Source organism: Lissotriton vulgaris, chromosome 10 (genome assembly GCF_964263255.1).
Source record: "Lissotriton vulgaris chromosome 10, aLisVul1.2, whole genome shotgun sequence".
In the NCBI taxonomy this organism is placed as follows: domain Eukaryota; kingdom Metazoa; phylum Chordata; class Amphibia; order Caudata; family Salamandridae; genus Lissotriton; species Lissotriton vulgaris.
Window position 1 is genome coordinate 582,588,529 of NC_141698.1, and position 13,877 is coordinate 582,602,405.

The 13,877-nt window shown below is 44.0% G+C and overlaps 1 protein-coding gene across 1 annotated transcript in view; it reads right to left on the reverse strand.

The window, feature by feature from the left end:
* Window positions 1-13,877, reverse strand: part of SNX29 (sorting nexin 29) — a 1,754,850-nt gene that overhangs the window by 1,012,550 nt on the left and 728,423 nt on the right. The window contains exon 14 of the mRNA XM_086941425.1: window positions 5,936-6,018. Coding sequence (XP_086797551.1) covers window positions 5,936-6,018 — 83 coding nt within the window. The remainder of the gene's footprint in view (window positions 1-5,935; window positions 6,019-13,877) is intronic.

Here is a 13,877-nt window from a genome sequence, read left to right on the forward strand (position 1 = left end):
AGGCAGGATTATTGGCGACCTCGTCTCCCCGTGGCAGCACGGGTTTGTCCCGGGTAGGGGGACAACCGATCATACCTGCAGAGCTATAGGTCTGTTTGATGCTCAGAATGCCACGGGGGGGGAGTTGGCCATGATCCTGCTGGACGCCGAGAAGGCGTTCGATCGTGTGGATTGGGGCTTTCTCTGGGGGATATTGGCTGGGAGAGGATTTGGGGAAAAAGTCATCAGGGCACTCAGAGCCATGTATATGAATCCGACTGCGAGAGTAATTGCTATGGGGGAAAAATCAGATATATTCTCTATAAAGAGAGGGACTCGACAGGGCTGTCCCTGTTCCCCCATTCTGTTCTCTCTATATATCGATCCCTTTATACAGAAAATACTAGAAAATCCAAATATTCCCCCGGTAATCTGTAATGGCTTTACAAACAAACTGTTAGCTTATGCTGATGATTTAGCCGTAATTACAACGGACCCCCAACAGACTTTACCTATTTTGGTTGAAATGGCAAAGACTTTTGGGCTGAGTTCTGGATACCTTCTAAATGAATCTAAGACTCAAATAATATGCTCAAATAATATTGTAAAGTCAGACACCCGATTTGTAGATTCCGCGGTCTATCTAGGGGTAAAAATTAATGCATCGGTGGGAAAAATAGTAGAAGAAAATTATCTCCCTTTAATTAAAACCATAGAGGCAGAACTAAGAAGAATTGACGTTTTACATCTTTCTCTGGTTGGTAGAGTAAACGCGCTAAAGATGGTAATGTTTCCAAAAGTCCTATACTTATTTAGGGCGATACCACTTTTTGTAGAAGATAAAATAATGAATAAATTGGAATCAGTTTTTATAAGATTCATATGGCAGTACGGCAAGATCAGACGTTCTACCAACCTGATGTCATTACCAAGGGAAAGAGGTGGAATGACACTTCCTAACCTCAGGCTATACCACTGGTCGTGCCTCTTAATACAAATGCATACATTACTCCAGACAAATAACATTTCTGTTGTGGGGAACTCCGGCCTTGGGACTCTAGGCCCTCCCCCACTGTATGAATTATTGTTAGGGAAGAATGCTACAGGACTTCTACTCCGCGAAGTAGAGCGTAGGTTCTATAAAAAAGTGCGTCTTAAGACTTTATTAGGGGCATGGTCTTTGTGGAAATCCATTTTGAAACATTTCAAAGTCCCTAAACTTAATTCATCCCTTCTCCTGGCCAACTCTTGCCTCTTTCCACATTTAAGGTCAGACAGAAGTCTCCAGGAATGGAAGAGAATGGGGATTAAAAGAGTCGAAGACTTAATGGAGGGTGATAAGATCAGAGGGTTTGAGGACATGCAAAAACTGTTCAACATCCCAAGTACGCAGTGGCTCCTATATGAACAAATAGCCCGAAAGCTGCGTGGCCTTAGACCTAAATTAAAGCCCAAAACGGATATTACGGTACTGGAGGTTTTGGATAGAGGATGTAGAAAGATTAAAACACTTTATAATCTATTAATAAATGAGATTCAGGATGATATAGAGAAAACAGAGAGTGGCTGGGCCGTTAAGCTGAATAACCCAGATGTAGATATGGATCTATCCATAGAATTGAATAAAAAGCTCTTTCGATCTTCAAATCTAAGGGCTCAGCATTTTAAGACATTATTTAAGCTGTATCATACCCCGTCAAAACTATTTCAGTGGGGCGTCAGGCAGGACGACTGCTGCCCTAGATGCGGCTCACACCAAGCTGATATAAATCACATGTTCGTTTCTTGTGTGAGGTTAGATCCTCTTAAAGAGGAGATTTCCAAATTCTGGGAGGGGCTGCTAGGTCATAAGATCGACCTATCCCCGACATTGGTACTGATTGGTAATGACTCAAGATTGGGTCTTGGAAAAGATGAGGAAGCCTTTGTCTTCCTGTCAGTGGCGGTTATGCGAATCTTGATTACGGCAAATTGGAAAGACGAAAACGCCCCCTGCTTTCAGATGTGGCTATCAAGACTTCTCTGTATCCATAATATTGAGTCCTGTCTGTATGAGTTTAAAGGAGTTAAAAAACGAGAGATGGGAAGACGAATATGGTCGCCCTTACTGAAATGGAGGGAAGACAGAAATGCTACGTGAATAGTTGTTGGTCAAAGCCTTTTCCTTTTATTGCTATATCTATATGTAACTGTCATAACTGTTTTTTCTAAATCATTATTATGAATGGAATGTATATCTATTTGGAATATCTCATGTATTTTTGTAGTCTTTTGTACAGATTTGATTCTAATGCTCTATTTTGTACCATTTAAAGTATTTTTTATGTCTATTGCAATGAACCTTTAATAAAAAAAAAAAAAAAAGGAGAAACACATTAACAAAAAGAGTGCTTTCAAAAATACCCTGTTGCATCCATTGTAAAGGGGCCAGTCGCTATGGGTGTTTACAAATACAGACAAGGCGGTACCAAGCAATCAGTCAATCAGGAGTTTGTTTAGCGCGACTACTCACCCATAAGGGTGTCAAGGCGCTGGACAGGTGGGGGGGGTGCAGGTTCCAGTCGATCAAGGAGGGGGTCTGTCGAAGTGCCAGGTCTTGAGGTTTCTCACGAAGATGGGGAGGGATGTTGTCAGTCTGAGGTGGAGCGGAAGGGCATTCCAGGCTCTGTCTGCGAGGAAGGAGAAGGAGCGGCCTCCCGATCTGGTCTTTCTGGTGCGGGGACCACAGTGTAGGAGAGCTGGGCTGATCATAGGGTCCTTTGGGGTGCGTGGAATTTGAGTCAGCCGTTCAGGTATGCTGGTCCGGTGTCGTGGAGGGCCTTGTGTGCGTGGGTGAGAATCTTGAAGGTGATTCCTCCTCGATGGGGAGCCAGTGGAGTGTCTTGGCAGGTTGAGGACCAGTCTTGCGGCGGAGTTCTGGATGTTTTGTAGCTTGTGGGTAAAGTTTTTGTTTATTCCGGCGTAGAGTGTGTTGCTGTAGTCGAGTTAGGTAGTACCAAGGAGGTACTAACAACAACTCGCAAGCCAGCTTTTACCAAGGACAATGACATTAGCCAATTAAATATGGGCGGAGAGTGGGTGGGGCTTCTCTTACATACTCCACCACAACAAGTCTTGCAGAGCAGCGCATGCGGGCTGAATCAGGCTCAACCTAAAAACTATGAAATTTACAAGAAACAATAGTTTAAGCTAGAGAATGTGAAACTTCTCGACATAAAAGACTGAATGTGGCTAATTGTATGAGTCTTAGATGGTTTTCCTCTTTACTTGAGAACCATTTTCAACAAATACAGTATCAAACTTTGTCTCGGTCCCTTTCCTTTTAAGACTAAAGTCTTTACAGTATACTCTATAATTTTAAAGCTGATAACTACATGTCTCTCTTGACGTGCTGAGCACCTCTTACCACCTTGAGGCTGTTTAATAAAGTCTCATCTCAGTAAGCTCTTACCTCACATGTCAAAAGCCTTGAGGATATTCGCTTTAGGATTTCTCTTCAGCATCATAAATTAAATTAAAAAAAACTAGAGGTCCTACTGATTTCTACCTGCGCCACCCAAACACGATTTTACTCCTGTATAACCATTCCTCTACCCTTTCCACCTTCATGAATGTACTTCTTTCAATATTTTAACCTGTACAAGTTTGAGAGCCTACGTGCGCACATAAACTCCTTTGATAACAAAGCTTAATCCTATATAAGACGTCTTCGAGGGAATACATCCTTCATTCCAGATGATTACTTTAAATGTGTGGTTCCACCTCTTATCACAGAAGCAAAATTATTAACTCTCTTCTAATAGAAATCCCCAAAATATACCTTGCTCCTGTGAAGCTGCATTACGTACTGCTAAATTATAGGTATGAAACAGTGAAATATTTGAGCACATCTCTGCAGTACTGATCACTGTGAAATGGCTTTCAATTGGTACTAAGATTACATTTTAAGTCGGCAGTGTGGGCCAGAAGAGAAATCATTCTGAAATAATGAATTACTAGGCCTAACAATTGCCCATGTCAAGCGGTTCTCGCTCCCTTTAGAGCTTGGGAACATTTATTTTAGACGCACCATCTTTAAAACCAAAAACAGGAACTCTGAAACACACTTTTTCTGGGAGTGCAATCAAAGTTTGGAACTTGCCTCCTCTGGCAATTTTGACAAAAATCTCTCCACCTTCTTCAAAAAAGACCTAAATTGTCTACTACGACAACATTTTGAATTGTGATCGGACATCTGCTTTGTTTTGTAACCTGGAATTCTACCAAACCTCTGCAATTGTGCATTGAAGAAAATGTTTAACAATATGTATATTTGTTTTTAATCCCCAATATATTTCTTAACAGATTTTCCTGTCGTCCATAAAGCACCCTTGGGGTTTTGTCATACTTGGTATCATTAGCTAATAAAATTAAAAACATGCAGAAGTCACAGGGTGGGTGCAGACTTTGGGCCCGATTACGGTACCGTCGGTGGTCGGAGCACTCCAGCCGGCATCATATTAGGCTGGTCAGATTCCTTTCCAACTGAGCCCGTTCACCATTCGGAAAAACTGCAGTAATCCCTCAGCCGGCTCTTTCCGGCCGAGGGATTACAACGGCAGCTTCCCACTGCCTTTCTGTGCCAGCCTTTCCGACACAGAAATGCAAAGAGAATCTGTCTTTGGGGCCCACAGCAGAGCTCTCATGGGTGCAAGGCCGCAGAATGGCAGCCTAGGGGGCGCCTATGGAGCCCCGCCGTTGATCCCTGCACCCGGTGGCAGGCACCTTGAGGTGCCTGCCACGAGGTGCAGGGATGAACTGTACCTCTGCTCTGTACAATGGGAGCATGCATTCCGTTCGGAATGCATGCTCCCATTGTAAATAATAGGATTGCAACGAACCCTGTTCTAATTCCTGGGCTGGAACCGCCGACAGGAGGTCGTTCGGTTCCAGTTCCAAACCGATGTAGGACAGACTCCGGTCCGTCCCACATCAGAATCAGGGCCTTAGTATGGGTTGAAAGAGTTGACCTGAATAACAATAACTACTATTGAAAATACATTATGTTCTAGGAAGGCGTTGTGCTTTCAATGCTTAGGACAGGGGGGAAAAAGCAGTTGTTGGATCCTTTTGATGAGTTTTCTACAAGTTCTGAACAGGGTCTATGTTTACTATGTTGAGGTGGGAATGGTTTCTGAAAGGCAGCCACTGTCCAAAAATTTGAGGAAATATTCTTGTTCACATTAGTCCAAAGGTACCCACATTTTAATGGCTCCACTATGATTCTCGCATAGAGGAGCGAAGACTTCTGAACGGTAAAATGGTCTTGGGGCACAATGGTGATTGTCCAGGTTGTTGTATCTCCCACAGCCCCATTTTGGTTCAATCTCAGGTAATAAGTGACAAAATAATTCACCTAGTGCAGTAAATGACCCCTAGTTTTCTTATTCATCTACCGATGAACATTTTTGCAATTGTTCTGTTCAAAAGTTAAAGAAAACTCTTCCACGTCCCATACACCTTGCACCAATAAGTGTTGGTAAGTAATCATAACAGGAACTGAAGAATTAAAAAATGAATGAGCGCTTATTTTTGGGCCTGCACACAGGCAAATAGCACAAGCAAAAAGGAAAAAAACAGCGTCAAATGCAGGCAGTGAGGAGAAGCAACCCTAGGAAGAAGCAATTTCTAGTTCTCCTACAAGGATGCAGTCATCACAGGTTTTGGTATTGAAGATAATTTGATGCAATATTACAATGCTTACCAAAAGCATCAGTGCACACATTATTCCCCTCACTTCTTTTGTAGGCAATATTAAAACCTATATCAGTAACATATGAACAGTTAGCATATTGATGAATGACACATCTTGTAGGCATGCAAATAAGATACCGGACCTTGGCTAGATTTTTATGAGTACATTCGGAATCAGCTACACATTTCTGAATGAAAAAATATATCACTTATTCTGCCTTACCATCATTTGTTTGTCCCTCTCGCTTAAGCATCTGGACAGCTCCTACATACTTCTTAAGCTGAACTTTAAGTACCTCGTTTTCCCTGGAGATAAAATAACAGCTTCAGTCAATATAATTGCTTAAAGAAAATAGATACAAATATCACACCTACATTACTGTCACGGGCTAATGTCGAAAGAAAAACGTACAAGGATATATTTAAAGACGCCGTTAAATGATGGACATGAGCAAACAGTTAAATCTGCTCGAAAATAATGTAAGGCCCTCTGGAGCAATATGCTTGTCAAGTACATTCTGCACTGTCAGGGGGCATAATGACTAGAGTGCTTTTCACAAATATTCTCAGGGACTGGCTCAATCAAGAAGAGCTCCTGGGTTTTTGTAAATAGGCACATAAATCAGAACTGGTTATTAAAAGCAAAAACAGTTAGGCTTGATACAAGTTGCCCAAAGGGGTAAAATCAGACCCTGAATTATTGATATCACAAAGCATGACAATTAGAGATCACAGTACACCACGCCATTAAGGTTTCTGAGCCTTGGAATGAGGAATAACATGCACAGATTTGCCTTTGTGCACTTATTTCCTCAGGGTTCCCCTTCATTGATACGTGCCCTTTCAAGCTAATAAAGTACGCACAAACAAGTATCACAGGATGATACATTAGCTTGAAACCAAATCAATCCAGTAGTTACATTGGAAGTAGTCTTTGTTAATGCAGAGCTGAGAGCAAATGCTTTAATTCAACAAGTTATAAAAGACTGGCTTTCAAACAACATATGACAAGTTCCATATATCCCTTCTAAGATTTTTATTTGTCTATTTGTGGCCCTTAAGGAGATTGGAATTCACACATTTAACCACTCCTAAGCAAAAGCGGCCACACGATTATAAGTGCTACTTTAATTTTGCAAAATGGCCGTATCCATATAATGAAATGCACAGAAGACATGTAAGAGAAATAGAGGAGGTTACTCTCACAATCAGAACGGTCTCCGGGCTCCAATGAAGTTTAGATTAGGTGTATGGAACAGCCCATGTTTTCGTGGCCTAGACATAAGAAATTATCTTGTACTGCCTTCAGCCACTATAAAAAATCCACAGGTGTGAATTTCAATTTACCATCTAGCCCTGAAATGTTAGCTCATGGAAAAAATGGTTTCATGATTTACAAATCTATTTTCCTTGAGTAATCAAGTGCTAATTGTGGAAATAAACATGAATGAATAATAACTATGCTTATAGTATGGCTCAACTAATCGAAACTTTGTGAGCACGTGTGGATTCTGAGTGATACCTGGTGCGCTTGTAATTGTTGGGAATCGCTACCTATCTCGACCACTAGTTATATTAACTGCACTAAAGAACAACATGCACAGTTGAGGTTTCGCTCACCAAATTCTCGATGTCGCTGTCACAGCAAGCTGTGTTCCCCTGTGAAATCCCAGATTTACAAGGCAAAATGTGCCAGGGAACAGTAATATTTCAGAAGTGGCCCAAAGGATGGGTTTGCTTGTCAAAGAATATGCCTTATGGTATTTATTAGTGGTTAGCTATAGGGGCTGATCAGCGAAGGTAACCTGACACCTGACCGAATGGTAGTGGGGGAATGCTGTAAGGACTGTCTTTGTGCAAGTGGTGTGGGGAGAGTGGAGATAGTCACTGTTGGCAGCCAGGCGTGATCCTGGCTAGAGGCACCTATAATATGACTTAGTGTGGACCCAACTCTATGCATACACAAGCAGAGAGAAATTGGTGGTGCGCCAGAAGCATCTTTCTTTAAATATCTTCATTCTGGCTTGGTTATATTATGCTGTAAGGATCCTCAGGGTGTTCACACTAGAGGACAGTGACAGAGCTGCTGTTAACTACCATGGCCCCTGAAACTTGTGTAAGTGTTCTGACCACAAATGTCAATCCTTGCATGGTCCTGACGATATGAGGAGACAGCAATGTGTGGCCACGACTATGTGTCCGGTTTGCGATTTTCTCCCATTTTCATTCATGTGAATCGCAATGCACACCTGTGACACTAGAGTAGCAGTCCTGAAGCTTGTGGACTCAACAACCACAATAAATGGAGTCCGATGTATGTTTAGGAGGCCCTGAAATCTAGTGATGCTCAAATTACTACCAGACTGCTTGTCCCATAAACTTTCAAGCACTCCTAAGCCATCTGCCTCTCATATTTGAAAGGTATAAAATGAGCGAGGATATCTGTGAACTTTTGGAAGGATGGTGGTCTGCCCCGGATGAGGTGATCTACTAAGCAAGATGGAGTCATGACGGAAAGATGGCTTAGGTGATCCATCGGCTCCCTTCCTTGGATCCCTCATCTCCATATTCACAATTTTATTACAGTGCCATCCGTGAGAAGCAAGGTACAGAACAGCTCATGAACACTGGGAGAACCCGGTTCGGTGCACTAGGTGAGACATTTAAGCACCAGATGGTATATTTATCTGTTGTACCAACCTGCACAACTGGAGATGCAACTGGGCCTTAGCAGCTACTTAAATAGAGGAAAACAGACTGACTAGAAGCTAACAGTGTAACGAAATGGGCAGCTGTAGAGTACCAACTATAAACCTAAAGGCAGCACTGGGTATCTCTGTTAACTCAGGACAAGGCTTCTGACCGTATAATTGGGGGTGTTTTGGTAGCAATAAATAACCCCATACCGGTCATGGAGACCAAAATTGCAATAGCATCGTTAGAAATTATACTTCTGACAGCAGTTCAGAGAAAGGTGCCTGAGAGTGTGATGGAGGTAGTACATGACAACCACATGGTCACTGAGGGCTTGATGGATCTAGGGGAGAAAACGGCACCTCTGCAGACCATGACCAAAAACACTAGACACAAGGGAGAAGAAAAAGAGAACTATTTCAGAAGAAACAATATATGGGTGGTAGCCATACTGGAGAAGGGGGAGAAATAAAATATGGAACTGTTCCTGGAAGCCTGGATTAGAAATGCTCACTGTAAAAATACTAATGCCCTGCTGTTTTAACATTACAATTTGCAGGTTCAGAAACAGTTGCATACAATAGGGTACATAGTAGTGGTTTAAGACTGCACTTCTGGAAAAAATATATGTGGAGGTGCTGGTCAACAAATCAGAAAAGGTTTACCTTAGTTGGCGCTATAATGACATCAGACACACTATTACCAAGGGTGCCAGCACACACTGGTCCAAAGATCCACTGTTTAGGCAATGCAAACAAAGATATCAAAGCACTCAATAGGAGTCCAAAGAAAGTCGATCCATAAAGTGAGAGTTCTTGTAGATGTTACAACTCTGAAATGTATTGTAGACAGAAGCCAAATATCTGTGATTATCTATACATTCGTGTTGAAAACAGAATAAATGAATGAATTTAAACTTATAGAGCGCGAACTTAGCCCAAGGGCGTCAAGGCGCTGGATGCAAGCATCAGGAGACGGAGAGAAGAACATGCTCAAACTGAGGAATAAAGAAAAAGCCTGGTCTTTAAGGCCTTGCAAAATAGTGGAAGAGAGACCAGACTAGAAATTTCTACTGAAAGGGAGTCCCACAAGTTTGGGCGCAGCAGTGGAGAAAGCTCTGCGACCCCATTTAACCTTCTTAAACCTGGGAAGAGTAAGTAAGTTTTTGTCCGAAGGGATCTGGTGGGAGCATAATGATTGACAATCGACTTGGTGCCCTCGGAGCCAGAGTGATAAAAGGCTTCATGAGTCAGGCATAGGATCTTGAAAATTATCCTACGGTCCATTGGGAGCCAGTGCAGAAGCTTGATTGAGGCCGTAACTGAATGATGTCTAGGGAGATTCAATACCAGCCTGGCCGCGGCATTCTGCACCATCTGTAGCCGGGGAATAAGACCTTTATTAATGCCCAGATAAAGGGCATTGCAATAGTCCAATCTGGCCGTTACTAAGGCCATGACGGCCTGCTTGCGTGCTTTGAAAGAAAGGTAGTGGGTAGAATCCTGATGATGCCGAAACAGGTGGAGCCAGTCCTGTTTACCTGAAGATCCAGAGAGAGGGCATTGTCCACAATCACCCCAAGGTTCTTCCCATAAGAAACTGGACAGGGGCAAACACCCAGAGAGGCTGGCCACCAGTTCACTGGACCAGATTTCCCGATTGCTCCCAAAAACCAAGACCTCGGTCTTCTCTCCATTCAGTTTTAGAAAGTTTTCCACCATCCAAAGGGAAACTGCCTCTATGCAGCTCTTACAATTCAGGGCAGAATTCTTTACAGTATGCATTATGGAGACCATAATTTGGGTGTCGTCCACATAGGACAACACCTCCAGCCCAAAAGATCTCACAACTTTTGCGAGCGGGCCACATAGATATTAAAGAGTGTAGGGCTCAAAGAGGAGGCCTGAGGGACACCACTCTGCAAAGATTTAGGGGCTGAAAAGAACTGGCCCAGCTTCACCCTCGTTCACTAAGGAAGGAGGCAAGGAGACTCAGAGCAGTACCCCCAACATCTATCTCTCCAAGGCGAGCCACCAGCCTGTGAGCAGACAGAGTGTCAAAGGCTGCGGTGAGATCCAAAAGCACCAGAAGAGTTGTATGGTCAGCATCAACCTGAGTCCGGATGTTGTTAAAGACTGCCGTCAGGGCTTTCTCCGTACTATGGTATCTCCTGAAACTATGTTGAGAACCATCAAGGAGATGGTGGTCTTTAAGGTAAGTGCTAAGATGGAGATTTAGATAAGCCTCCAAAATCTTGGCAGGAACAGGAAGCAAGGAGATGGGTCGGAAATTTTTCAGTTCACCAGGATCTAAAGAGGGTTTCTTCAATAGTGCTTTCACAACCGCTATCTATCACAGCGTGGTATAGACTCCCTCTGAAATGGCGGCGTTCATGACTTCTGTAAAAGGGGGGATCACAATCTCCCTGCAGGTTTTTACCACCTTAAGAGGGCAGGGAACTAGAGGGGAGCCTGAGTTGACACGGTCCAGGAGCCTATCTGTCACCTCCAATGACATGGGGGGCGAAGGTAAGGAGCCTGGGAGTCTTCCCCAAGGGCAGAATCTCACCGGAAGGAATAGAACTTTGCATTCCGGACCTAATCCTGGAGTTCGCTGTTTCCAACAGAGCATAAGTATCGGAAATTTTGGCTTGAAAAAAATCTGAAATTTTATCACAGAGTTCCTGCGGAACCTCTGAGGGATCAGATACCTGCGGGAAATGAGAGAATTAATGATCTTAAAGAGATCCCTAGAGGATTTCAGGGAAGCGGTAACCCTGGAAAAGTATAATCTCTTTTCTTCCATAATGGCCGCTTTATAGTCTTTCAGACATTGCTTATGTTGTTCCCTCTCGGGGGGGTTCTAAGTGAGCAAGCCACTAACTCTCCTGTTTACGACAGCCCTGTTTGAGTTTTCTGAGTCTTGCTGTGAACCAGGGAGCCAAAGGCCCTAATCTTGCAGAATAATGCTCCTTGACCGGAGCAAAGGAATCCATTGCTACGGTCAATATTTGGGATAGCTCCACGGCAGCAGAATTAGCATCAAGCTGCTTAGAGGGCTTCAGCTTATTAAGGAAATGTGAGAGTGCATCCTTATGTATAAGATTAAAGTTCCTTCTTTCCTCCAGTTTCCTGTGGCTAGAGGTAGGCGATACGGACGCCTGAAAGTATAAGTCAAACAGGACAGTAAAGTGGTCAGACCAGGCTAGGGGGATTGGCTGCCCCACCTGTAGCCTGGTATCATTAGAAAAAATCTCATTGAGGGTATGCCCCGCAATGTGAGTGGAACTTCTGACCAGCTGTGCGAAACCACAACAGCCCAAAGTTTCCAGGAGGCAATGAGTATCCCTACAGGAGGCATTCTCTAAATGAAAATGTTAAGTCCCCAGGAGAATTATGTTGGATCTCTTCAGATAAGGTTCGACCACCTTGCTGAAGTCCTGACTGAAGTATGTCCTAAGGCCCGGTTGCCTATAGCATAAAATGCCAGAAAAGCTTTCTGTTGGGGGAAGGTTGATGGAAAAATAGTAGGCCTGGTAAGGATCAGAGGGACTAGTCAGAGCCTGTGTACGGCAAATAAGGGCATCTCTATACAAGATTCCCAACCCTCCTCCCCGCCAGCCTACTCTCTCCAATCTGGACAGGGTGTACCCCGAAGGGATTGTGTCTACCAGATCAGGGTCTGACGCATCCGTCGCTCAGGTTTCTGTGACAAAAACACAAGTTGGCTTTCTAGCTGAGACAAAGTCTCTAAAAGCAATTTTGTTTTTAATAATGGATCTAGCATTTAAAAGAAAGCCCAGTGCCACCATTTGATTGAAGGGGGGCCTAATGGCAATAAGATCTGCGCAATTCTTACTTTCCTGCTTCCAGCTAATATTGCAGCCTGTGCACCCTCGATAGAACTTCCTGGAGACGAGCTCAGGGTCCCATGTGTGGTGACAGGGCAGCGCTGCCGGTTGAAGATCAAACAGACCCTCTCTGGTGTGGAAAATCCTGGCCTGAAGATCTGAGGTAAGACAGGCAGCATTCCTGGCCCCTGGCACGGTTGTCGTAATTTGACAGTGATCGGGTTAGCGTTAAGCTTTGCTACACGAATTTCCCCTTATCTTGACCATGGTGTTTGGAGGCCATTTTGAGAAACACTGGCGTCCATTTTAAATGAACGTGCTGCCTCGTGGTCAGCATGCCCTTTTGTCCTTTCTCTGTACCACTGACCACGTAACTTGCCCAGCAACAGGCTATTTTTAGTACTGGTCAAGCTCGCACATGCGTAGTCAAACCCTCTGTACTAGTGGACAGTCATCACTTAGGAATGTTCTCTTGAACTGACCAGTGGTGTTGTAACTCCTCCCATGAGTTGGCTGTGTTCCAAAAATGACCTTATATGTACCCAATACCACACGGTTGTGGCGCGGACGGGCGCAGACGGGCTTGCCTTAGGCGCACCTTCGGCGCGCCAGCGGTGCGCGACAAACCGGCCATGGTAATTAAATAGGGAAAGGCGCTAAAGCGCTAAACTATCTCCTAGCTCTGCCCACTAAGTCTGGAAGGAGCCTACAATATATGCTGGTGCCCTCCACAACAAACGGAAGAACCTGCGGTGGAACGGGGCACTGGCAGAAAGAAAATAGCAGCAGAAGGTAACTAAAATATATTTAACATATGGGCACAGTGACAATTTTAATAAAACCAGTTAAAAAACATAGCGTGCAATTCAATATGAGCAAGTGCAAGACCTTACTGCGAGCTAACTTTCATTAAATCTGCGAAAAAGGGGCAGTGGCAGAAATGCAAATAAACTGATTATTCTCCACAACTAAGCGCCTGGAGGAACAAGTACAGAACCTGGCAAAACAGAGCACGATCATGTCTGCCAGGCTGGAGGACCAGGAAGGGAGGGTCAGATGAGTGGTCAGGATTCCGGAGGGCTCTGAGGACCCCAGCATGGACCTGTTCCTCGAAGACTTAATTCTTAAACTAAAACCGAAATGCCAGTCGACCTTTTTCTTGGTGCCGAGAGATCGAATGGCACTGGGCCCGCCACTGAATACGGGACTCCTCCGCGCACCATAATTGCCCATATACTGAACTTCAGAGATCATGATGCAATACTACAGGCTGTACGTGCACATGGGGACTTACACTTGAAGAAAGCTGTGATCCATTTCTTCGTAGACTTAACCTTACAAGTGCAGCGTCAACTAAGAAGCTTTGACGAAGTAAAAAAGACCCTGCGTGCCAAGGAACTAAAATATATGATGCTCTACCCCTCCAAGCTGAAATTCATCATGGATGGAAAGACACTGCACTCTGCTACTCTCAGAGAAGCGTGGGACTGGCTGGAGGGTTGGAGAGTGGTCAGTTAAGGGTCTGCTGGCGACAGAAAGAAAGACAGGTTCAAAGGCCCAAGCGAAAGAAGGGCCACCTCCCCGGAGATCCACATTCCCCATGAGGGGCACATGAGCATCC